Source organism: Euleptes europaea, chromosome 2 (assembly GCF_029931775.1).
Source record: "Euleptes europaea isolate rEulEur1 chromosome 2, rEulEur1.hap1, whole genome shotgun sequence".
NCBI lineage: Eukaryota > Metazoa > Chordata > Lepidosauria > Squamata > Sphaerodactylidae > Euleptes > Euleptes europaea.
Genome location: NC_079313.1, coordinates 69197874 through 69224578, shown reverse-complemented (window position 1 = coordinate 69224578; position 26705 = coordinate 69197874). Strand labels below are relative to the sequence as shown.

Sequence of the window (26705 nt, the reverse complement as noted above, 5' to 3'; positions counted from 1 at the left end):
TTGGGCAGGAACAGCCATTAAACAGATGCATGCGGTAGTTGCGCTACCTGTAAGTGAACATGTGGGAAAGGTAATGTTTGGTTAGGCCCTCAGTCTCCAAAGGTCACCCTCGCATTGGGACTGCTGAACAGCACATGTTTTGCTTTACAAACTCTTTACAGCTTGTTCTTGGGCTATTTAATCTTGACTGTGGCTGTGTGACCATCTTGCCCATTAATCAGCTTCTGGTTATCTGGAGGATGGTGGTTTCTACACAGGGACAGGTTGGAGTGGTTTCTCCATTCCTGCTGATAACAGTGCAGCAGCAACAGGCCTTCCACATTTCCCTGCTCCAGCTCCCCAGTGGCAGCCAGGCCCCCCTCCCCTGGACCACGGGGGCATTCTAACTTTTTAAAAAAACCAGCAGTTGAATATCATTATATTGATATACCTTTATAAAAGTATGTGTAACAGAGTCTCTGAATTTCCAGGTTTCATTTTTCTAAAGTAAGTCTCTAGCCCTTTCCAGTGTGGAGCCAGAGTGGTGTAATGATTAAGAGTGCTGGACTCCAGACTGGAAAACGAGAACCGGGTTTGTTTCCCCACTCTTCCACATGAAGCCTGTAGGGTGGCCTTGGGCTAGTCACAGTTCTCTTTGAACTCTCTCAGCTCCACCTACCTCACAAGGTGTCTGTTGAGGGGAGAAGAAGGGAAGGCGATTGCAAGCTGGTTTGAGACTCCTTAAAGGAGGAGAAAATTGGAGTATAAAAACCAACTCTTCATTGTGGCATTATGTCTTTCCTCTTATATCTTTATAGCTGAAGAGGCTAGAGGTTTTTTGTTGTTGCTAAATTAAAACTGAAAATTCAGAGAACCTGTTACACATATGTTTATAATGGTATATCAATACAGTGATGTTCAATGACATATCTTTAAAGCCCCTTGTGGCTGGGGGGGTGGCGGCTGCAGCAGGGACAAAGTCAGAGAAAATAGCTGCCATGTGGGTGGTAAAATCTGAACTTTCCCATCCACACGTCAGTCAGCTAGACTTTACTGTGATCTTTCCCTAAACTTTGCAGCAAAGCAGGTTTGAGAAAGCTCAGAGAAAAGCTGGGGAAACTCTGGGAGATCCACAAACGGACCACGATGCTGTGGGGAAACCGGGAAAAAATGCTTCCCAGCAGCACTGAACTAAGGGCCATGTGGAAATGGCTGTTATCTGAATCCAGTTATTAGCAATGGAAAACACAGATTTACTTGATCTGTTCATTTTAAGGTTGTTTTTTTTTTAAGGTTTTGTTAAAACACTTCTGTCTGGTCCTTCATTTAAGCACATATTAATTACCTTTGTTGCCAATCATCATTACAGTAACCAGATCATTCTTTTGCTTTCCACAGAAAATATGTAATTTCCTGTAAGCACACAGAGGTACCTTTGTCTGTGCCTTGGGACCAAAGTAATAAGGTAAAGTGAATTTTTAGCTTTTCTGATCCATTGCAAGTTTCTAACTTCTGCTTCCAGAAAGATTCTTTTAAGGGCCCCATACCAGGTAGCACCCCCACCCCACCCCCAAAAAGATAAAAGTTCTGCAATGAGCCAAATGGCAGCCCATTCCCTCCGCTGCTATGTGGGGCTAAAAAATGGCATTCTTGTAACATCTGGAAGAGGATTAACGGCCACACTGCTGCCCACAGAAGTTATGGAAATCCCATAAAGCTGCTCTGTGCCACAGCTGTCTTAAGGAACAAGGGCCCTCTTGTGGGCAGTAGCTAAAAATGCTACCCATGAGTAAAGATGAAGCCAGGCTGATGTATTTTGGGATGGTTTGGAAATGGATTGACAGAATGCAAGCTGGCCTCGGTGTGCTAGTCAAGAATCTATAATGAGCTTTCAGCCATACTGGAAGCTCAGTCTGTGCCTTGGAAAATAGAGATTTAGAAGTGAACACATGCAAAGAGAGCCTTGCAGTACACATGGACACGTGAAGCTACTGCTTTATACTGAATCAGACCCTTGGTCCATCAAAGTCAGTAAGCAGAAAATACACTGAAATCTTGAATAATTATTTCAGTTAGAAGATTTGGCTTGCACGAACCCCTGATTTTATTTATTTATGGCAGTTTAAAATACATACTGCCAAGATACAATCACAATATAAGCCAGGGATGGGGAACCTCAGGCCCGGGGGCCGTATGCGGCCCCCGAGGACACTTTTTGTGGCCCTCGGGAGCTCTGGTGCCCGGCCACGGAGGCCTGTCAGCTGTTGAGCAGCGAGAGGGAGCGGGGGAAAGAGGCCGGCGGCCCCCAGTGGCAGAGCATGCATGCGGGAGCCGATCGGGCTTTGGGAAGGGGCCTTTTGTGGACTCTGGGGGGGAGGGCATGGAGATTGGGGCCCAGTCACGTGGGGCTCCGTGTGCTGCTGGGTGTGTGTGTGTGTGTGTGTGTTTGTGGGCGGGGGAGGTGGGGAGGCTGGGGCCCAGTTGCACGGGGCCGGCATGCGTGTGTGCATGTGCGGGGGGGAAAGGCTTTTCTCTCTTTTCTTCCTCTTTTTCTGTCACTCTCCTTTCTCTCCCTCTCTTTCTCCCTCTTTTTCTGTCTCTTTCTTTGTCTCCCTCCATCCTTTTCTTTCTTTCTCCCCCTCTCTCCATTTCTTTCTCCCTGTCTCTCCCTTTCTCCCTCCCTCCCTTTTCCTCTTTCTCTGTTTTCCTTCCTCCCTTGCCAATTGACTGTGGGCTGCGCCCCCCTGGTGCCTCATTTGCTCGGGCCCACCACTGGATGCCCTTCCACCTGGGAGGGGGGGAGGGGGGCACCCTGCAGGCCTTCTCTGTGTGGCCTCCCCTGGGGTTGCCAACCTCCATGTGGTTGCTGGAGACCTGGCAACCCTAGCCTCTCCCCCCCCACACCGAGAGATCTACACCTGGTATGGCCCCTGAATGATGTTATAAATGTGCAAATGGCCCTTGGCAGGAAAAAGGTTCCCCACCCTTGATATAAGCAGTAAAACCTAAGAAACTAGTCCCATCCTGTTGATTGTATTAACACACTCAGTGTAATCTGCCTTGAGTCCCAGTGAGAAAGGCAGACTATAAATAACCTTAATAAAATAATAAAATTTTAAAATTAGGAAACAGTTTTTCTGACATTATTGGCAACAGCTAGAGAAATAGCCATCCACATGTACAGATATCCCTCTCTGTGAACACTTTCCTTAAAAGGAAGGTGTTAACATGTATACAGAAGGAGAGGGGAAAGGACACTGTTTGGGTCTTTCTTGGGGGCAGAGTTCCATTGAAAGGATGCCAGCACTGAGAAGGCCATGCTCTTGGTAGCCAATCACTATGTTTTCAGGGACTGGGGATCTGGAATAAGGTGTTTGATGCTCTGGGAAAGCTTGTATAGAACTAGGCAGTCCTTCAGATACTATAGTGCAAGAACATTTATGGAAATAAATTCAAAATTAGTACTTTTGAGTTGAACTCAAAACCTAAGTAGGGAGTATTTTTTAAGCACAGGGGAGAAATATTCCTTATAATTAGAAGTTTATTTTACTGTCTCATTCTCATAATGTGAGGAATACTCAATATCCCTACAATTCAGTGAAGAAATATGTATTCCAAAAGTCAACAATCCAGAGCCAGATTTGAGATATATCCAAGCTCAACCAGTGTGGTGTAGTGATTACAATGTCAGACCTGGGTTTGAATCCCTGCTCTGCCATGGAAACTCACTGGGTGACCTTGGGCCAGTCACATGCTGTCAGCTTCTATATAGTACCTTACAAGATGAAGAAGAATAGTTGGTTTTTATATTCCAACTTTCTCTACCTTTTAAGAAGAATCAAACTGGCTTACAATTGCCTTCCCTTCCCCTCCTCACAACAGACAACCTGGGAGCTAGGTGGGGCTGAGCGAGTTCTGAGAGAACTGTGACTAGCCTAAGGCTGGCTTCACGTGGAGGAGTGGGGAATCAAATCTGGTTCTCAAATCTGGAGTCTACTGCTCCTAACCACTACACTATGCTGGTTGTTGTTGCTGTGAGAATGAGATAGGGAGAACAGTGTTGTAAGCTGCTTTGTTCCCCTATTTGAGAGACGAGCAGGCTATAAATATCTAAATAAATCATTATAGCTGATCATTGAATTTGAACCGTGCCATCGACTCCTTGTGTACTTCTTGTACTTTGGGAAGAAATTCTATGAAAATAGCTAAAAATCAACTAAAATCTCTGAGATTTCATAACGGTGAAATACCCGAAACTGCAGAATTCATATGTTGCAAAAAAAGCATGAGACACCATTTTGAAGATGTCTTCATCACTATCAGCTGATTCCTAGAGTACTTAAAGGTGTACTCTGCTGTACAATATATCAAAGGCCATAACCTGCCCTTTACACTTGATTACAGATTGAGATAAGAGTAATAGTGAGAGGAGGAGAAGGGCCAGGTGGAGGCAGATAAAAACAGAAAGAAAGCAGAATCTCTCTCCTTGATGTGTTGCACTTCTTTGTTTTTTCTAATGCAGGTTTACCTGAGTTACAACAATGTTTCTGCCCTGAAGACCTTAGTCGCCAAAGCAAACTGGGTGCTTGCCTCCGAAAGAGACAAGGTAACTACCGCTTTCCCAGTTCTGGCCAGGTTAAGTGCCCAGCCTCTTCCCAAGGACGTGCCTGGACACAGTGCCTGCCTTGCAGAGACGCAGTTGTCACTGCACCGTCCAGACACAGCCTAGTAAGCCCTTCCACCGAGGAAGGAGCGACCATCCCCCAGCACTCCAACAACTAAACTAAGTCGCTGGGAAACCACAGTTCTTGGCATGGGGCATATTATGGGGATGTGTGCCAGTCTCCCAGGCCTCTTATCAGCCAGCATCATTCTAATGCTGTGAGGCATGGTGCCTTGCCTACTTGTTACTATTTCTAACGCTCAGCCATGGCAAAAACCTTTTGCCCTGGATGTTTTTTTTTCCCTTGCTGAGGCTGGGATACACTCTTTCCAGCAGGGAAGTACATATATCCTGTACCACAAAATAGCCTGCTATCCCCCATCACTAAGGCTATCCATGCCTTCCGTCCATTATCTGAGGACCGGGATGTTGCTTGGTGTCTTAAGAGTTGTGAAGCCTTCAGAAGAAAGGTTCCTATTGCCCCAAGTTCTGTCTGGAAATACCCTGATAGCTTTCCTCGAGAGTTCTGTTTCCTGTATCAGCTGAAACGTATAGCCACTGATGTCTTCCAAAGCTCTGCGTATACTTTGGAGTCTGCCAGCCCAATGAAAAAAGGCCAGCCCAGTGAAAAAAGGGGACTGAAGGTAGAAGTAGGGTGGCAGATTTTGTAATCTAGCTACAATATTCTGTTTGCACAGGGCAGGTGGAAAGTTTGGATGCTGCCTGAGAGAGACTCACATACCGTATGGATTCTGGCTGGGTGCCTCAGAGCCCTCTAGTCATTTCAGAGGACTGAGGAGGAATCCTGGTTTGCAGGAGGATACCAGGCAATGCATGTGTACTGCTGCCATGGTGGGAGGATGAGTGCAAGGATATATCAGACTACATAGGGCTAGCACTCTTAAATTCCAAAAATAGTTGTTTAAAAGCCTTACTGCTTGGCAACAGCAGTAGTAAGTGTTTTCATTGGCCTTAAAAGGGGGATTATGCATGCTCATGGAAGATCAGTGCATCATTGACTGTTAGCCATTATGGTTAAATGGTGTTCAGAGGCAATGTACCGTTGAATTCCCTTGCCGTGGGCAGATCATTACCTGATAGAGTTCAGACTTACTGCTTCCTCTTTCCTCTTCAGGGGTGCTAGACTCCTTGAGATGGTCCACTCCAGGGGGCTGATGGATCCTGATGGGTTCCTGTCACCACTTGGGGATTTTCTCACCTTGGTGGCTGATGCTTCTGTTGAGGCTCAGACCGCTCTCTGGCTGTTGACGCAATCGCCCCTAAGCGCCCTCTCCCCTGGACTGAGCCAGGCAATCTCCCTGGTTCGCTGGGGAGATGATGGTGATCAGCCAGGAGGGACCATGGCTAGAGTGCCACTGGCGGAAAGCTCAGAGCAAGACTGTTTGAATGGCATAGAGCCCATATTAGGGCCTGTTCTGTGGCAGCAATGACCATGAAAAGGCAATAGTTCTATGCCACCATTGGGTCTGCATGTAGTCATCCAACTGAGCTGCTTTGTGTGGTTCGGGGACTTTTATAGCATAGCCTCAGAAATTTGGACTCTGTCCACAGAACAGCCCACTGTGATCAATTTGCCACTTACTTTGCAGACAAAATCAGTCAGATCTGCTCTGGGTTAGATGTGGCGTGGATGCTGCTCCAGATGATGCGCCTTTGGCATCTGCTTGTCCGATTTATATGGATCAGCTTCTGTATCCCAAGGATGTGAAAAAGAGCCTTGGACAGGTGTGACCTACAACCCATGTTCCTGCTCTGCCCCATGGCCATTGACCTGTGGGGGTGCCACAGGGTTCCATTGTATCCCCTATGCTATTTAATATCTATATGAAGCCACTGGGAGAGATCATCAGGAGGTATGGGCTGCAGTGCCACCAATATAAAGATAATACCCAGCTCTACCTTGCTTTCCCACCAAATTCCAAGGATGCTGTTCATGTTCGGAACTGGTTCTTGGAGTCAGTAATGGGCTGGATGAGGGTGAACAAACTTCATCCTGACAAGACTGAGGTTCTCTGGGTTAGTAGAAAGGCAGAGCAGGGACTTCAGATCTTCCCTGTCTTGGATGGGGTTATACTCGCCTTGAAAAGCCACGTTTGCAGCTTAGAAAACCAGGTGGCTGCTGTGGCTCTTAGTGCCCAGCCCCGGCTAGTGCATCAACTGCAGCCGTTCCTGGGTCAGTCAGATCTAGCCACAGTAATCCATGCCTTACTTACATCTAGACTGGACTACTGCAATGTGCTTTACTTGGGGTTAACTTTGAAGAGTGTTCAGAAGGTACAACTAGGGCAGAATGCTGCAGCTAGACTGCTGGTTGGGGTTCACTATTAAAACACTGGCTAGTGATCCATTCCTGAGTCAAATTCAAGGTGTTGGTTTCATCCTTTGAAGCCTTACATGGCTAGGGACCAGGGTATCTGAAGGACCGTCTTCTCCCATATCTTGGGGAGATGCCCTCCTGATTGTCCCACCAATGAAAGCCATTCATTTGGTGGGTACACGAGAGAGGGCCTTTTCCGTGGCAGCCCCAAATTATGGAACAACCTCCTCGGGGAGGTGCTTCTGGATGCTTCATTGTCAGTCTTCGGGAGGCAGTTTTACTTAGGACTACATTTTGATTGATTTAGTTTTTATTAATGGCAGTCCTGTTTGGAGTTTTAAAACTGACTTTTATGGGTTTTAGAATTGTTGTTTTCATTGTTTTCTTTATAATGTTTTATTAATGTTGTAAGCTCCCTTGAGTTCCGCAAGAGAGAAAGGCAGCTAATAAATGTTTTAAACAAATAAATAAATTCCAATTGCTAGGGAGAAATAGCGGGACCTTCTGGAGGCGTCTGGTTGCCACTATGATTAGCAGGTGCTGAAATAGATGGACCCTTGGTCTGAGCAAGCCAGGCCCTTCTTGTGAAGTATTGCCTGTTGCACTTTGTGAGCTAGAGAGAAATGTTGCATGAGTGATGTTACTACAGGGCCTTTTGCGGACAATTAAGCTTTAGTCCTTGCTGAATCCACAAGAGGCTTTGGCGTTTGCAAGTGTTGTTACTTGTTCTCTCTCTCATATAATAATGAAATCCCTTTAGCTGTGCTATTGTTGAACTGGAATTAGGAACATCTTCATTAGGGAAGCTTTAACTGACTCTTGGTCTGCACTGTCTAAGGTCAAGATGTTCACGCTGGAGGAGGATAAGTTCCTGTCAATCAGAATAGAGATGACCACCTGCATTGATGCAAAGCAGGCCTTCCTGCTGCTTTCGGACATGGGGCACAGGCATGAGTGGGATGAGCATTACGTGTAAGTACTTTTTAGAAGAGGCCAGTTGCTATAGTTGCTCTTTTGTTAAGAACAAGGTCTCCAGTGTTCTGTTTTGCAACATAAGCCATCTTATTGCCCACTTAGGCATTATATTTGTAATAGCAAGGGATAGAAGGTAGTGTGTATGTTTAACCCCCCCCCCCAAAAAAAAACTAAGGTCCTTAGCTGGATTCTGTTCTCAGCACCGTGTTCTTTGTTCCTGCATAATCATAGGCTACTCTCATACCAAAATAGGCTATTGGATCCTGAGTTGTCAAGAGAAAGGTGGACTTATAAATATTTTAAATGAATAAATATTGAGCTAGAAGAGTCACCATACCAAAAATGAGAGGAGGGGTGGACAGGGAATAAGATGGCTCAGTATAATGTCCTCTTTCTCTCTGTCCAACACTCCTATTTTGAGCCTCTGTCCCTGGAAGAGTTATCTAATTCAGGAGTGGGAGACTTCAAGCTTGACTTCAAGCTATTTTTTTTAGCAGATCTCCAGGACCCACCAATTGGAACTAGCTGTGAAATAGCTGAGCCTCAGTTGCAGAATGGTTCCCCTAGAGGGCAGCGTCAGTCACAATTGCTTGCTTAGTACATGAGCCAAACACCGGGATAGCTGCTCATGAAAATACAAATTCACAACTCAGTTACTATGCATTTCGGGGTTCAGTATCTGTGTAACTTCACAAAGTGTGGCTTCCAGGCAACCAATTAATATTACCACTTACTGAGGCCGCAAGACATTACCATTCCTAGTGACACATTTTAAGCAGCCATTTGTGTTCACATTCTTATTTATGACTTTACTAGAGAGAAGCAGCTGCGGTGTAGCCAAGGAGGAAGAGAACTAGACTGCTTACCCTGATAATGGAAGCCAGACCATGTAGGGGCAGGAAGTTCCTGGGAAACATGCTGAGGGAAGAACATTATGTTTGTCCTGAGAGCTAAATTTAAGCCAGGGAGCAAAGGTAATGGACGTCTCCCTTTCATTCCTGAGTGAGGAGCTTCTGGAGATCTACCATGAAACCAGCCCAGGATCTACTGATTGATTGCGATCTGCCTTTTTCCTGCCCCTGATCTGACCGTTGTTTCTGTCTGGCTTTTGCACAACATGACCTAAATCGTTTCACGTATACTCCAAAATCTACCTGCCTTTATTTTGCTTGTGCACACAAGCAGCTTCATATTGGTTATGAGAATTAATGTAGGAATAATTACTGATTTCCTAAGATTTGTCTTTTTTTTAAAAATCCCTTTTTTGCAGGTGTGGTGAGCTGGTCCAACAAGTTGACAAAGATGACATGATCTATCATGTAATTAGTAGAACCATCAGCGAGGAAAACAAACCTCAGGACTTTGTCATCCTAGCATCACAAAGAGAACCTTGCAGCAAAGGGTACGTTGGCAAGAACTTCTCCCCAATTGCTAGAGCAACCACTGACCCTCAAAGTAATATCAAGGCTCATCTGGGCTTTCAGAATCTTTTTCTCGAGGCCTTGAAAGTTATGATGGTTTCTGATTTTTTAAAAGTTTATAAAAACCAAAGGCAACCGAACTAGACTGAACAGCTCTATGTGTTCCCAAGTAGTCTATCTTCAGGTAAGTAGCCCGAGGATCCATTATTCTTGTTTCAGTTTGAGAGTAGGGGGAAAATACTGCTAACTGCACTGGCCCTAACCAGATTTCCTTTCCTTCCAGTGATCCATATGTTGTAGCATTCAGGTCTGTCACATTGCCAACACAACCAGCAAAGCCAGAGTACACCCGAGGAGAAATCTTATGTTCTGGCTTCTGTATTTGGCAGGAAACAGAGGAGCTCACCAAGGTAAGAATTTAGACTTCCAGGAGTATAGTAGAGCAGGCAGGGCTCTGTTTGAATACTCCTCTTACACATGGCTTGAGGTTTACACCTCTAAGGCATCCTAAAAAAGGCCCAGACCACAAAGATGCTGCTTCACACATAGAAAGACAGCCAACTGGTTTGCCATGCTGCCAATGTAATGTTTGCAATAGGTTTTAGAGTTGCATTTATAATATCCAGAGTTAGTTCAAGACACGTTGGTTCTTAAAGCAGAAGATCCATGGTGCCCCTTTCTGTTGGAGTAAAAATGTAATTATTTACAATTTGCTACTCTGAGGTAAACTGTCTTACTCTGACTAATGGCAGGGCCAGTCCTGGTTATATCCTTATACCATCATGAAATAAGAATGTTTTACACAAGTTAATCTTTAAAACTGAGCTTGATGAGAAGAATGGGAGAAGAAACTCATTTTATTTTGGAATCAACTAACCCACTTAGGAACTAACTGACAAAATGTATTGGTTTCCAGGTGTCGTATTACAACCAAGCCACACCAGGTGTGTTGGCCTACATCACAAGGAACATTGCTGGGTTGTCCTTGAGCTTCCATTCCACCTTCCAAGCCTGTGAACAGTTCCTCCAGAAGCACAAAGATGATCTCTCTGTCAGACTTCAGAAACTTTAGTTGCACGGTTTTATCTTTGTATAGCCCCATGATAAACATGGCTGTAAATATCGAAGTGACCTTTCTGTATTAGTGATGGGAAAGAAACAGACTTGTTCAAATGCATAAATTACCTAGCCCAGGCTTGTGGTAGAGGCCCACCTTATTGGACTATGATCAGAATGAGAAATTGTATTCAAGAAAAGAATGACAGGAATCTTACAAGTGGTGGTTTGTGTGCCTTCTCTATTCAGGAAGTGAAACATGAATATTTTTTCTGGGATTATGTATGTCCTTAATATCTGTCTTGACTTCTTTTGAAGTCCTTTATTTAATTGATAGGAAAATCAGATTATAAAGGGATATATTAAAATGGACCCTCCCCCCTTCTATTGCCTTATCCAGCAGAATAGTTGCTAAATCTGTAAAAAAAAAAAAACTGTACAGGAAATAACTTTTCATATTGCATCAGTGGAAGTGAAACCTCCTCTCAAGTGCCTTGTACCAAGTGACTGAACATTCACATGCGCCAACAGTGCAAATTCACTGGAAGAATTATTCTTTATTTGAAGGGTTTACAGACTTTTACACAGGGCTTGGTGGTGGGTATTCTGAGCACTGAACTGCATCACAGTGCATCTACCTCTTGAAACCGTGGGTTGCCTTACTTCTGTGCACTTTACACAAATGCAGCAAGATGTCAAACTATGTCACATGTGAGGAGAACTGGAACAACTAGAATGTTAACAGTCCTTTATAAATGTCTCTTCCTTAGTCTTCCTTGAATGATGGAAGCTATTATTTCTTGATCAGTCCAAGCCTGATGGAAATTATTTTGCATCAAAGTTGTTGTTCTCACAGAATTCTGGAAGATGTTCCTTTTTTGTCTTTGATCACTAGACAATTGTTGCACTGAATGAATGATCACCTTTCTGTGCATTCTGTTTGCTGCTAGATCAGTTGTTTCTCTTACGATCTTCCATCAAGTCTGTCGATTTTGGCTTTGTTTTGTCTTCCATTGCGGTCAAGATTATGTAAGTTTGTTGAAATAAATGGCAAGAAAAGTGCATTTTTAAAAAAACCCCTCTGATTTTCTGTTTGTCATGAAGAGTCTGCTCCGTTACTCCCTAAAGGCACCTCTACTTCATAATTATTTGCAAATTCACCTCTTCATGCTCTCACCATGCTATGTAGGGCTGTATGTAAACACAACCAAAGCCTACACACACATACCAAGGTTTTGGTTGCAGCTGTAAGACTGGCAGTATATCAGTGACTGTCATTAATATATAAATTGGTCTGAGTGCCACAGAATATAGCAACAGCGTTAGTGGTGATTGTGCATATAGAATGGCATTCTATGACTAAGACACATTTCTATTGTTTCATTGTATTTTGGGAGTAGAGACGGGTTCTGGGTCTGGGAAGGTTGAATGCTGCTGCTTGTAATAGTCTGTTGCTTTGCTATATTTGTATCTTCGATGTTTCTGCACTTTATTACATTTGTGTTTCCACCTTCCTTCCATCGTGGAGCTCAATGTGATAGATATAGGGTTCTAGGAGGCCACCCAGGCCGGTTCTGACTAAATCCAGGCCTGTTTGAGGGTGTTGTGTCACATGCCCGCCATCAAATCCTAGGACCCCCTCCCCCCACTTATGTGATGAATTAAGTTGGTTCAACTTTGCCTAATTAGTCTGTCGAGATTTTCAACACTGGGTCTGTTTTTCAAATTCTTGGTGAGCCTGTCCTGCCAAATAGGATGATGTAAGCATTCCCTTTGAATGGACAGCATTATCATAAATGCAGCATCTCCCCCCCACACACACACCTCACTCTATGACGAATCTGTCAGAGTCCAGTTGGTAAAGCCACCCTAACTGCTTCCAGTTAGAATAATTCTTGTAGAATTGACTGTGAAAAGAGAGAAGTAAAAAAAATCAGCCCCCTTTTGCTCCTGTAGGGTACAATGTTGACTAAAATAATAGTCTGCACATGCTGTAGTTCCTCTGATATCAGTGATGGTATTCACCATTTGGAACTTACATTGAACCTGGGCTCTGGATCTCAATATTGAGGCCACACTTTAGACTGTCAAACCAGCTTCAAAGTAAAGGAAAGCATTACTTTCTAGTCACTAAATACATTCGTTTCTAGTCACCAAATTTCTAGGCTGAAATCTGTTGCTGGTGTAACCTACTGCTGTTCATGCTGTTTTGGGTAAATGTAGCTTGGACCAGGTAGTCAGAGTCTTTTAGCTAAGACAGTGGCCATTTTTGCATGGTAATTAGCAGCGCGTTCCAGGCTGAATTGCCCTGCATATTTTTTTGAATTTTGCACACTGAACTGTCATTCCGGAAGTGACTGCGAAGCTGGCGCATAAAGAGCCCATTTAATCTGACCTTCGGTGTTTGCCGTGAAGAATCCCCCTCACGGAATAATGCAAAACAACAGAGGCGCGTTAGCTATGCATATGATAATGGCTATGTCAACAGGAACAAAGGAGCAGGCGAGTGGGGGGAGTGGAACTTCTCCTTTTGCGTCGGGACCGTGAAAAGGCATTTTTAAAGTCGCATTTTAAAAAAGAGCTTTGAGCGAGCATCAAAATTGACCATGCAAAAATGGCCAGTGATAACTCAAAGTGCAGATTGGATTGCAGCCTTGCAAATGAAACCACATAAATCCCCACATTTTATTAGCCCGTATACTTACACTAAATATTCTATTACCTGACCTGAACAAGTCATTTGTAAAATCTCCCTTGTCCAGTCACTTGGATGTGGTTCTCTGAGGCAAACCAGCAATCTGGAGGTCAGTTGTAATGAACCCTGCCTTCAAACCCTGCCTTATGTTTATAGGAATCTAGTGCTTCTGATGCGTGAGATTTTATGCAAATATTTCACGGCCTTACATTGACACTCCTTGTATCTTGGTTGAGGCAATTATCTTGCAATCAAAAAGTAAAATTTAATACTCACGTGCCCTCTCTTTGAACTGAGATAAAACAGGATCATAAATGTCATAAAAGATTTGTTCAGGATGGCTATTCTCTCGGATAAACAGAAGATCTTCTACAGTAACTGGGTCAGTCTTTCCTTGCCATAAAGTCAGACTGTATCTAGGAAAATGAGACATTTGGCATGGGACAGAGATTCTCACAGGTTGTGAGGCTAAGAGCATTCAGCATAAGTATTCATGGCGGTTAACAGCTTCAGGCAAGGGCTTTGGACAGGGGAAACAGCAATGGGGGGATAAGGGTTAAATTCTTGCTCCTTCCGTAATTGATCTGAACAAACTGGCAGCCCACTGTGGCTGAATTTCAGTAAAAACAAAACACTGGGAGATCAATGAAGAAAATTAGGTCTAAGAGAAACTGGATGTGATGGCGGGAGACCTGTGAATGGCTCCCCCTTGGCTTTTAACACTTGTTAGCAGCTAGAGGGCAGAGGGATCAGATTCAAATTGTAACCGTGGTGCAATGCCATAAAACCCTTTCCCCCAAAGTCACAGTCTGAAATGCCAGTGCCCCATGGCTTCTATTAACAATTCAAAAAAAATGTGTAAGATCTATTTAGGCATACTCCATTGTCTTGTCTAGCAGCATCTTTAGGAAAAGCTGCACGTGTTTTGTGTTTGGGAATCTGGAGTTTCAATTATCAAGTGTTCTACTTTGACTGACCTACTAGATACTGGCTTGGATCCAAAGGTAGCAATCTATCAGTGCAGCAGCAGCAGCCACTCTGTCGGAATGGTCTTCCATCTGCGGAGGTGAGTTTTTCCGATTCCTCCCCTCCCACAGCAGACTTGCAGTTTTCTCCCCATGTTGCTCCTTCAAGTCCACCAGCCCACAGGAGCACAGTGATGGGAAGCACAGAAGGCTGCAGGAGAGATGGCAGGTTGGGACTTGCCTCCTCTAGTGCAACTCTGCTTGCGCTGCTGTTTAGGATCTAGGCCATCATTTGCTACGTTTAAATGTCCCAAGTCAACCCAAGGCTGCAGAAATATTTCCTGAATTGTGCAGGAGCTAAAGAATGAACTGGAAAGTGCAATCTCTTACCTATTAGACTGAGTCAGAAGCCATCTCAAATGAGGCCAGGCTGGCCTTGCCAGGACAGCTCTTATGGGGAAGGTGATTTGCTGAGGCAGCGTTCCCACAAGGCTGTGCATTTCCTCAACCATTTTCTGGGTGTAGGTCTTGTTTGGGAAGAGGGGGAAATAAAGAGCCGTCCAACCGGGAGAGAGAGTACAGTTTGGGAACTTCTCCTGGATGAGGGAGAGGAATCTAAGGATAGCAACAACAATATAGTTGTAACTTCACACGTGACATAAGCCATTCTCATTCCTCCCAAAATTTGAATAAGCCGGGCTTGGGTCATGTCTGGGCAAAAGGCTTAGATTTGGGGTTAGGGAAAAGGTGACCATAACACTCTGGACCCCAGTGTGCCCCTACCGTAATCCCTACCCTTATTACGTGAAATCCACTATGATGTGTTCATATAAGCTAAGATGCTGCTAGTCTACAAAGTGCGCCCTAAAATACAGACAGAAATCCTGCTTGGCTGAGCTGTGATTCATAGTTCTCCAGTGTGTTCTCAGTATGTGCAAAATTGGCTCAGGCCATTTATGCAGGGTCAATTTTGATGCTCGCTCAAAGCTGTTTTTTTAAATGCAACCTTTAAAATGCTTATTCACGGTCCCGACGCAAAAGGAAAAATCCCCCCCCACTCACCTGCTCATTTGTTCCTTCTATTAGCAACCTCCGTTTGCATAGCTAAGGCAAAATGTGAATTTTGCATGCTTCATTGAGGGGATTCTTTGGGGCGAGGGTGTTCAAGGGGCTCTTAAGAAACGCGAAGTAGGTATGCACTGGCTTTGCAGTCACTTCCTGAATGATGGTTCAGCATGCAAAACTCAAAAAAACCTGCAAAGCACTTCAGCCTGGAACGTGCTGCTAATTACCAAGCATACATGGCCTCAGTGAAGCTCTGGGCAAACACAGAAATGGCTACAGTGGGATGATCTCAAGCTTTTTCACTCGGGAAAATGCTGGTCCTGCTTTAGCTCAACGTGGGCAGGGTCCCCAAAGAGAAACATGTGCCTTGAATTCACAGCGGGAAGATGCCAGTTGGCTGTGGAGAAATTGTTTCAGGCATTTTGTAAAGCACTGATAAATGGCAAGACACCCGTTTAGTGCAGTGTGGTTAGTGAGCATTCCTTGCACAAATCAGCCCACTGGTGTCTTCATTTGAGCTGTTCCTCAGTCCCTTACGTGTGTGTAGATTCCACACAAGAAGTGGCACAGGAGCAATTCTTGGGTTTTGTGCCCACTTCTTTCCATGTATGGCTCGCCATGGGCGTCAAAACCCCTCTAAATCAAATAAATGTTAAAGGCGGACTATAAACGACACAAATAAAATAAATCATTTCCTTAGCACCGTTTTATTCTGGCTGAGGATTCACGGATACCTGGGTATTACGGGAGTAAACTGTAAATAAGATATTCAGTTTGTTGTTATGGCCTTTCATGTAAGAGAATGACTGTCCTGAGATATAGCGCTGAAGGTATTTCCTTCAAAAACAAAGAAGTGCAAGATACACTATAACCCAAAATAAGAAAAGAACATTTTACTCACAGGCTTGCATTGACTGCGGTGTTGATAGGAACGTTGGGACCTTTCAAAATATCAGCATTTATCCACACAGGCCTGTCAATAGCCACTTGAGAGGATTTTTTGGCTAAGATATCCAGGGATGGGCCAACAGCCTTGATGGTTTTGAAATCTAGCTTGATAGCTGTTTGGGGAAGGAAGAAATTCATGTGACCTGAAGCTCATTGTGGTCTCATTGTCTTTCATCCAAATCCATTTTACAAGGTAGCTGTGAAAATAAACTAATATAAGACTGTATTATTATCCATACTGAGACCTAGGACGGGAAATAAACAATTCCTCTTCTGTATGTCAACCAGACAATTACTTCAGATGAAACCTGTTTGAGCAGAAAGAGCCAGGAACTTATAATTCCCATCCCCCCTAATAGGCATCTCTCCTTGTATATAGTCAAAACATACCTTTGTTGGATGAACTCAGCACGGCCTCCAGCCATTCCTGTAGAGAGTTATCACTGTAGATGTCAGGTGGATGGGCCATGATGGGTTTGTCTGTTCTGTTGGGTGTGTTGTATCCTTCAGTAGTGACATCTGCTTCTAGGACCATAACATCACCTGTGTGTAAGAACATAAGAGCCTTGCTGGATCAGACCAGTGGTCAATCTAGTCCAGTGTCCTCATACAGTGGTCAACCAGTTACTCCGGAGGGCCAGCATAGGGCATGGAGGCAGAGATCTTCCCCTGATGTTGGCTTCCTGGCACTGGTATTCAAAGGTTTACTGCCTCTGAATATGGAAGTTCCCTTTAGTCACCATGGCTAGTGGCCACTAATAGACCTGTCCTCCATGAATCTGTTTAATCCTTCTTTAAAGCCATTTGTACCTACGGCTATCACTATATCCTCTGGCAGCAAATTCCACATTTTACTCACTCAATGAGTAAAGAAGTATTTCTTTTTGTCAGTCCTGAATCTACTGCAAATCAGCTTCATTGGTTTCCCTCAAGAGTTCTAGTATTTTGAGAGAGGAAAAAAAAGTGTCCATCTTCTCTCTCTGTGTGTGTGTGTGTGTGTGTGTAAAGTGCTGTCAGGTCGCAGCCGACCTATGGCGACCTCTTTTTTTTGGGGGGGGGTTCATGGCAAGAGACTAACAGAGGTGGTTTGCCAGTGCCTTCCTCTGCACAGCAACCCTGGCATTCCTTGGTGGTCTCCCATCCAAATACTAACCAGGGCTGACCCTGCTTAGCTTCTGAGACCAGACGAGATCAGGCTAGCCTGGGCCATCCAGGTCAGGGCTGTCCACCTTCTCTACCCTGGGTATAATTTTATAAACCTCTATGATGTCCTCCCTTTTTTTCATAGAAAGGGTGCTCCAACCCTCTAATAGTCTTGGTTCCCCTCTTCTGTACTTTTTCCAGTTCTGCAATGTTCTTTTTGAGATGTTGTGACCAGAACGGCACACAGTATTCCAAATGTGGCCATACAATAGATCTATGCCAGAGTGCTATAATATTGGTTGTTTTATTTTCAATCCCTTTCCTAATAATCCCCAGCATAGAGTGTGCCATTTTCACTGCTGTGGCACACTGGGTCAACACTTTCATTGAACTATCCATGGTGACCCCAAGGTCTCTTTCCCTTTCAGTACAGCAACTTCAGACCCCATTAGCATATACTTGAAGCTGGGATTTTTGTGTGCAAGTGCACACCTACATTAAACTTCATTTGTCACATTGTTGCCCACTCACCCAATTTGTGGAGATCCTCCTGGAGCTCTTCACAGTCATCCTTGGCTTTCACCAGCCTGAATAATTTTGTGTCATCTGCAGACACGGCCACTACAGTGCACACCCTTAGTTACAGATCAGTTATGAACAAGTTAAACATTACTGGCCCCAATACCAATCCTTGTGGGACCCCACTGCTTCTTACTTCCCTCCATTGTGAGACCTATCCCTTTATTCCTACTCTTTGCTTTCTGTCATTTAACCAATTTTTAATCCATAAGAGGAACCATTCTCTTATCCCAAAACTGCTAAGCTTACTCAGGAGTCTTTGGTGAGGTACCTTATCAAAAGTCTTTTGATCAAAAGTCAAGTATATAATGTCAAGTATATAATGTCTACCGGGTCACCTTTATCTACAGGTTTGTTCAGTTTCTCAAAGAACTCTGAAATATTGGTGAGGCAGGATTTCCCTTTGCAGAAGCCATGCTGATTTTCCTTCACCAGGCTTTGTTCCTAATAATTCTATCTTTGAATACAGTTTTTATTAATTTGCCTGGAACAGATGTTAGGCTAACTGGCCTGTAATTTCCTGATTCTTTTCTAGACCCCTTTTTAAAAATCAGTAAAATATTTGCTACCCTGCAGTCTTCTGGTAGAGTGGCTGATTTTAGTGATTGGTTACACATACGGATTAGTAGAGCAACAATCTCACATTTGAGGTCCCTAAGAACTCTTTGGTTTTTAATTTCCCCAACAGGTCTATAACTTCTTCTCTCATAATCTCAATTTGACTCAGCTCTTCAGACTCCCTTCCTGAAAACAGTTGCTGTGGCCTAGGTACATGCCTCACACTTTCCACAGTCAACACAGAGGGAAAGAGTTCATTTAGCTTATCTGCCATCTCCCCATCTTCCTTTAGCAATCCTTTTATTCCTTGATCATCCAAAGGCCCAACTGCTTCCTCTCTGGCTGGTTTCATGCTCTGGATATATTTAAAGAAATGTGCACCCACATGCACAATTCATAGTGAAGAAAGCCTGCATAAAATGACAACTTGCTATGGGAAGATTTTGCCAGAAGCACCATTTCAGATGATGGTTCTGTAAGATTCAGCAAACTCCAAAGCCAAAATCTAGATACATTCAAAGTTCAACTATGAAAAGCATTGTATTTTAAAAAGCACACACTGGAGCCACTTTAGTGTAATAGTTAGCATGTTGGGACTATGCCCAGGGACATCCATGTTCAAATCACTGCTATGTTACCACTCATTCTTACTTAGACTAACCTACCTCTTAGGACTGTTGTGAGGATAAAGTAGAAGAGGAGAGAACCATATATGTAGCCTTTAGCTTCTTGGAGGATGGGTGATTAAAAATATAATAGTTAGCAATTGCTGTGATTGCTTTTCTATCCTAATAACTAAAGCAAATGTTATCAACAGTGTTCAAGAAAGTATCCTTTGTAAAGCAAAGATGGAAGATGTATTCAACCATCAATATACAACTGATGCCAAAGGAGAAGGACAACCCAGTTTTGTTGACTGGAAAAACAGAGTTGTGCTAACAAAACACCACCTGGGAGTCCTATTGAAATCCATATAACTGAGTTTTTGATCACCATGTACATTTGTCCTTGGGGAGAGGCCTACAGATTTTCTTTCTCCTTCCAGCATTTTGTGATCCCTCTACACCGGGCAACTCAGTAACCTTGCCAACTGAAAGGCATCTCAGGGGAAACCTCTCTAGTCCACTTCCTCTATCAGGAGGGTTTTCAGATACTCCCAAAGAAGACTTGACTTCTCGGATAAAACATCTGATCTTGAGTTGGATCAGGGAAGACTATAAAACTGACGTGCAGGAGGAAGAGTTACGTACCAGCCTTCTGGAGCTTGCTTTTCTTCTCATTTTCTTATCATAAGGTGATAAGCTCCTTCAGGCCAAGAAAGCCAATATAAAATAGAGTGTTCCATGTTGATGGAGCTGTTTTATCTCTTGCGACTTGAATCAATCGCTCATTCTTATCTCTGCAGACTGAGCCATCCTTTCTCCTTATCATTACAGATTTCTATGCCACGATTAACTCAAGAATGATGCACTTAATATGTTAGTTTAGCAGAACTTGGAGGTAATACACTTTCTATTTATTGAACGAAAACAACCTTAGGTATATGCATTCTTTGTCCACAATTTGGCTTAATTTTCTTTTCTTTTCTTTTTTAAAGCTTGATTTGATTTTGATAAATTAATCCTGAAATTGTATTAGTTTTAGTTATTTAGTTTACTTTTTCACTTCTATTGGCTTTAATGAGAAAAAAATTCTAGCTATAACTTTCCCCCCATCCAATAGGTATGGAATAAAGTTAAATCTCTGTAAATCTAGGTTAAAGACAAATGTAATGTTTGTGGACAGCAGTGAAGCTTGTTTAGAAACACTCTTGCTGAATTCAGACTGAACATAAGAAAAGCCATGCTGGATCAGACCAAGACCCATCAAGTCCAGCTGTCTGTTCACACAGTGGCCAACCATGTTTTTCTTCATCTAGAAAGAAACCCATTCTGAAATTTTTTTGCAGTGGGACAATTTGAATGGGAAAAAATTCAATAATGTAAAGCGCTAATTCTAATGCATGAGATGTCACTGGCACACCTTTCCCCTTTCCCATTCTAGAGCAGATTTGTAACTAGCTTGGTATCTTTAATAAAGTGCGGATAAATTTAAAACACATATAGTTTTTTTAAAGGCCTAAAAGGTGGGGGGGATGGTCAGCAGTGAACTATGCGAATAAATTTTGAGGGCGGGATCACACTATGGGTGAAGAAACTGCTGTGACCATTATTTAAATATTCTACTATCGTTTCACCATGAACGTTGTCCTTTCTCCTCCAGCAGTGTGCCTGGACACTGCAGCTTGACTCTTTCTAAGAGTTTTTTTTAGGGGAAATGCTGTTCTCTATATCTGATTAACTGCTCTGGATGTGAGGGCGATCTGGCTGCAACATCTGTCACCCCATTGGTCGCCAGGGTTGATTTGGCTGATCTGACTGGCTAGGCGGGTGTCCCCTCCCTCCCTCACCGCTCCATGTCGTCCCTCCTGAAGCTGCGCGCTCGGTGGAAGAGGACGACCATCCCAGATAGATTAGCATGATTACCTGCTCTTTTCTATTCTTATCGAGAGAATTTATGTTTCCCCCTTTTTCTGCCCCGATAGTCTTTGGTGAATCTTGAAACCAGTTTTGCACCCGTGTAACGAAATTAAGACCTCCGTCCTAAGCCCTGCCTCTGAACAGTTTAAGATGGTGACTAAACCACATCTTGGGAGATATGCTGGTGCCAAGCCAGTGTGATTCTGGCTAGAGTACAAACGGGTAGCATCAGGGTATGTCAGGGGTACAAGGCTTGATCCACCACACTAAGCCTGCCCAGCCCTGGTCACACACACCCATCATCAGTGCAGCATGATGTCAGCAACAACTGTAGCACACTTTTTAGAAACCCCATACAACAGATAGAGAATGAAAATACAAGCCCCCCTTCCCCGAAGCCTGGTGCAGCTTACTATACTGGCTACCTGCTTTGGTCAATATTTCCTGAAAGATTGTGATAAAAGCAGTTTTGGTTGTGTGGACAGGAAGGTGCTGATGTCCACCCCTCTCCACCTTCATCTGGCAGGATTTTGTCCTCATTTCCACTAGTGTCCACCATTCTGCACCCTGTCATTGGCAGGCTTTTTGCCAGTTTTTTTTAAAAATCAGCAGTTGGTATATCACTACAGCGACATTCCACTACAGCAATATACCTTCTATGATGTAAAAATGGCAACAAAAAGCCTTGGGTGGGGGGAATGAAGGGTATAAGGGGGGAAATGTGGATAATATTTGCCATGCAGAGGCTTTGTTGTCACTTCAGATGTCTCGGCATCCACAGCAGCAATGAGTGCAAAATGGGGGATCGTCCCTGTGCGTAAGCAGCCTAAGGCCAGGGCCCTCCTAAGCAGCCGTGACTCCCATAGCTTATATGATTTGGCTGCTATTGCTCTTGCCTCCTTCTGGGCACACTTAGAACACGCACAGGGGGACTTTGGCGATGAAAGCCCCATACAAACATACAGGTAATGCTTTCCACAGACAGGCAAGGAGGACTGCCGACACTGTGGAATATTTCTAATACTGCTCTGCTCAGATCCATTACCGATTCTTTGTGCCAGAATGGACCCCAAAAGAGACCCTCTGCTTCCTCAGCTGGTGAAGAAGAAGAAGAATTGGCTTTTATATGTGGACTTCCTCTACTACTTAAGGGAGAATCAAACCAGCTTCCCTTCCCCTCCCCACAACAGACACCCTGTGAGGTAGGTGGGGCTGAGAGAGCTCTAAGGGAGCTGTAACTTGCCCAAGGTCACCCAGCTGGCTTCATGTGGCCCTTTTGTATTATGTCCTGAAACTAATCAATCCTATTGTATGTACCCTTTAAATGTACTGGTGTTTCCCCATGTCTGCATTCTAGCCTTGTGTCTCAATGGACCTACTGAACTCGCTGACTTTCTTAAATAAAACTTTTTAACTTGCGGTTATGTCTGGAGTAAAGTTCCTTATGAGAGAAATGCAATGAGGTGCTGGAGTCTTACAGACAATTGCTTTGTGCAGCCAGGGAGATATGTGAGTGGAAACATACAAACTAATGAAAAAAATGAAACAAAAAGTCTTGGTCATTACTATTGGAATTATAACAAAAATAAATAGGAGCACTAATGCCATCCGTTAATATTCATTATTCTGGTGCTTCATTGTCTGGTTTAGGGAGTTCAAACTGAGTTCAGACTCTGGGAAATTGTGGGGGAGAGACCAAGGAATTAATGAAACGGACAGAAAAAAAATCTAATTGTCAGAGTAAAACAGATTTTGCAACAGAAGATAATTTTTATGATAGGTTTTCATTTCCACAGTTTCCATGTTCTTTGCAGGTAGGGGAAAGCTTTGATTCTGAGCAAGTATCTCTTTTCATCAGGCTCTTTGTTTGTACTAGTACTATTCTCTCTCACACCTGATCGCCTTCTATGTTCCTTTAGTTGGGGTGAGTATCTGGAGAAATATCAAAATGGATGTGGGGAGAGGCCCACTAGGGCTACTTATGGTTGGAAGAGTGGGTTTTCATGGCTTCCTGTCCCACTCTGTGGCTAGCAGAAGCATATTAAGGAAAGACATTATGAATTATGTATTATGAGACGATAAAGGCTAAATGTGCATAATTCAGATAGCAAAACTTGGTTTCCTTGAAGCAGAATTACAATTTTGTTTTAGATTAGTGTATATACTGCCTGGAACTCAGATCGGGCTATGCAGTGTAGGAGCAACTTTTGCTCCGAAGCATAACATTGCTTTTTTACATTCTTTCTTACTTATCCTGGTATGTCTAGCTGTATACACCTTAAGTGAAAAGAAGAAAACTCAAATCTTACTCTTTAAGGCTTGTTCCATCTCGTTCTTCTTGTTTGCAGCATGGTACCAGCTGACCAATAATCCATCCTTTCGGTCTATTCTCCTCAGGTTTAGCAGATAATTCAACATGTCTCCGCCAGTGCTGAAGGCTGGCTTGGGTGCAAATTCTGAAAGATAAAGAGCTAAATATGAAATTGTAAGGAAATATGGGGTGCTCCTGAGAAAAATAAACAAGGTCAAAATACCAACAGACTAGAGCTAAGGTTAATTCTACAACAAAATATCCCTAAAACTTCAGAGATTATGTTAAGTATTATACCGGACTATATTATAACACAACGGACCTTTTTACTCTATGCCACCACAGCTGCGAGAATGGTCTATGCAGCTAAATGGAAAATGACTGAAATACCGGACAAAACTGATTGGATTCATAAAATGTTTGAACTAGCAGAAATGGCAAAATTGACTGAGTTAGTAAATCAAAAAGATAATGATGAATTTGTTAAGGAGTGGGAGGCGTGGATTGTTTATTGCAAAAATGAACTTAATGTGCAGAATGTTAAAGGTTATAACTTAGACTAAGTTAATTTTCTTGTTTCTACTTTTTTTCTTTTTTAATAACTAGAAGGTTTTATAAAAAAAATTAATAAAAAATTAGAAAATAATTGCTTAGAGGATTACGAAGATAAGTCAGAGATAGAAGAAGGAAGGGGGGAAGTTAAAGTAGGGGAAGATATTTGTTATATATATGTTAGTTTTAATTGAGAACTAGAAAAGATTGAAAGGCAATGTTAATTGATTGTATCGAATATATGAAAAAACAATAAAAACCTTTTTTTTAAAATACCAACAGACTAGAGGAAGGACATATCATAGGCTCGGCTCAGATCCTATGGCACACCATGGGAAAGGAAGCTTAACTACAGTTTGGAATCACGTTGGAGATTACAAACTGCAGTTGTGATTGGTTGGGAAACCAGAATCTGAAACTAGGTTTGGCCTAACTGTGGTCTGGCATGACTTCTGAACTGTTCTGCTCCCAGAATCCAGTCTTCACCTAGACATGGAAGGGTTAAACAAAAGCAAAAAAGCACCCCTAAAGTGCAGCCTGACTGTTTGGAAGCTTTGTTTGGAAGCTCAACTTACAAGTTGTGCTAGCCATGGTTTGATGTTGCGTCTGAACTGAGCCCCTTTCTCCTCTCCAGTGTCCAAAATTTATTTAATGAACCCTACTTGACAGATGATGAGAATGAATTTAGAATGAAATGAAAACTGTGAGAACAAATGAACTGAATGCTGTAAAAGCCTCTCATTTTATAAACTGTAAGATTAATACAAATGAATGGGAAGAATATAAATTAATGGGAAACATGTGGCTCAAGGGAATCTAGGTCTGGGTTTTGTACCAGGAAACCAAGTTTCACAACCTGGATATGTCACAGCGGTAGAGGTGCCAGCCTCCAGGTGGTGGCTGTAGATCTTCCGCTATTACAACTATCTCCAGGCAAGAGATCAGTTCACCTGGAGAAAATGGCCTCTCTGGCAATCGGACTCGGTGGCATTGAAGTCCCTCCCTTCTCCAAACCCTCCCCATCTCAAGTGCCACCCCCAAAATCTCCAGGTATGCCCTAACACGGAGCTGGCAACCCTACACCGTGGCCATCATTAGCTCTTGGTTCTACTTTCTTAACTGCTTTTTAGAATTCCTAAGATAGCACCTTCAGAAAAATGGGTGAAGATCCATGGTCTACATGTCCATGGTGTAGTTCAGATTGTAAGTACTGAATGGAAGAAGAATGGTATCCAGCCTGTGAAGGGTTATGGGTTGGTGATGGTATCTGGCAAGATTGTGGATAGTTCAACTTTACAGAGATTGGTGAGTTTTATTTACTTCATTTATACCCCATTATTCTCCCCAATAGGGACCCAGAACTGCTTACATCATTCTCCTTTTCCCCATTTTATCTTCTCAGCTACCCCGTGAGGTAGTGTGGCAGGCTACCCAGAAACAAACTGCAAGGCGGGGCAGGCCCTTGGGCCCAGCAGCAAGACTCACCTGGTTGGAGCAGGTTGGGACCAAGGGTAGAAAGGTGCAGTCAGGATAGCCTCCGCAACAGGGCAGCCTTTGTGCTTTGGCCCAGGGAAGCTCTAAAGGTGTGGAGGCAGCTAGCCAGCCTGGGTGGAAGAAATATGGCTCTCCAGGCCCAGGTGTTTACTAATTGGCTGTTCAGTTCCAGGAATGCCCGTTAGTCTGGAAGAACTTCTAAGTAAAGTGCTGTATTTTATTGGACCAACTGGTGTAGAAGAAAGCAAGCTTTCAAAACATACAGGAGTCTTCCTCACCATCTTCTGCCTGTTGAACATTACTGTAAAGCAAAACACTTGCATACTTCTCCATAAACCTAAGACGATCCAATGAAAGAGATCATTTTACAAGCTGAAGATGTAACAACGTCATTGTTCTTGGGCCCAATGAGGTAACTACTATCTAGAAAGCTGATCTGTGGCAAATTTCGTGATGCATAATTTTAAAGTCCTTGCTTGCATCCCCCTTTTCCACATAGTTGCCTCTTGCAACATGGATTCTACAACTAAAATGTCTAGAAGAGCCCGCCCTTACCTGCTGTACTGGCCTTCCTTGCCACCCTGACAGCGACACCTGAGAAGCCTAACTATGCAGTCACGGCCATTGTGTGAAACCCAGGGTCGCCCACCGGGCTTACAATTTTGGCTTGCTTGATTTAGTACCTGGAGGGGAGTCCCTGTTGACTGTCAGGTGCACAGTGAGAGCGATGCAGGCAGAAATCAGGGCCGCAGCACAGATCCCAGCAGCCACGGCTCCTTTCACGCCAATGGAAGGGCACTTCATCATGGAAAGCAAAATGCTGCAGACGTATACCAGCTCCTTGGCAGCTCTGTCGAGAAAATTGCAGCTTCTTTCCCAAAAACAAGTTGAGATGATAAATGGAGGTGGTAGGTGAATTCTGAATGATTAAATCCTGAAACCAGAATTCAGAACGCAGTAATCCTAATGCAGAAATCTTTCTTCTTTCCTGTCAATGTCTTCTTTTAATAATCCAGTGCTATAATCTGCTACAGCCTGGAGCTAATTTTTTTTTAATTTTAACACTCAAATATTGCCTTGGACTTGTTTGTTGTAAATACTATGGTACCTTGGAGGAGTTTCCTTCTAATATTTCTTTTAAGCAATCTGGTACTTTCTCAATGATTTTTTTTCTAACAGGTCTTCATGGTCTTGTTTTCTTCAGATAATCTGACTGTAAAATGTCCTCCTAATACTGCCTTCAACTCCTTCCTTGCAGGGTATTCTTCCTGGTAACGGCTGATTGCTTGAGTTGCAAATTTATGGTCTAAAATAATCACAGAAGGTTTTCTTTAAGCCACTTGTGAGCTCTATAACTCAGGAATAACTTTGCAGGCGTCCCCTGGTTTATATAGAATCTGCCCCTCCTCCTTTTGTGTGTCCTGCAGACATGGCGGTATTTTAA

General features: G+C 43.4%; 2 protein-coding genes across 2 annotated transcripts in view; one reads left to right on the top strand and one right to left on the bottom strand.

The window, feature by feature from the left end:
• The window catches only part of ACOT11 (acyl-CoA thioesterase 11), a 38928-nt gene extending 28426 nt beyond the window's left edge, over positions 1-10502 (top strand). The window contains exons 10-15 of the mRNA XM_056844352.1: positions 1378-1444; positions 4502-4585; positions 7819-7952; positions 9226-9357; positions 9660-9786; positions 10293-10502. Of these exons, the coding sequence (XP_056700330.1) occupies positions 1378-1444; positions 4502-4585; positions 7819-7952; positions 9226-9357; positions 9660-9786; positions 10293-10448 (700 nt within the window). The 3' untranslated portion in view covers positions 10449-10502. The remainder of the gene's footprint in view (positions 1-1377; positions 1445-4501; positions 4586-7818; positions 7953-9225; positions 9358-9659; positions 9787-10292) is intronic.
• Positions 10503-13392: 2890 nt separating this feature from the next.
• FAM151A (family with sequence similarity 151 member A) lies at positions 13393-26065 on the bottom strand. Its single transcript, XM_056844768.1, has 6 exons — positions 25945-26065; positions 23214-23360; positions 16496-16648; positions 16059-16218; positions 14483-14707; positions 13393-13543 (listed from the first exon to the last, which is right to left on the bottom strand). The coding sequence occupies exons 1-6, from the start codon at positions 26063-26065 to the stop codon at positions 13393-13395; spliced, it is 957 nt and encodes a 318-aa protein (XP_056700746.1).
• Positions 26066-26705: the final 640 nt, after the last annotated feature.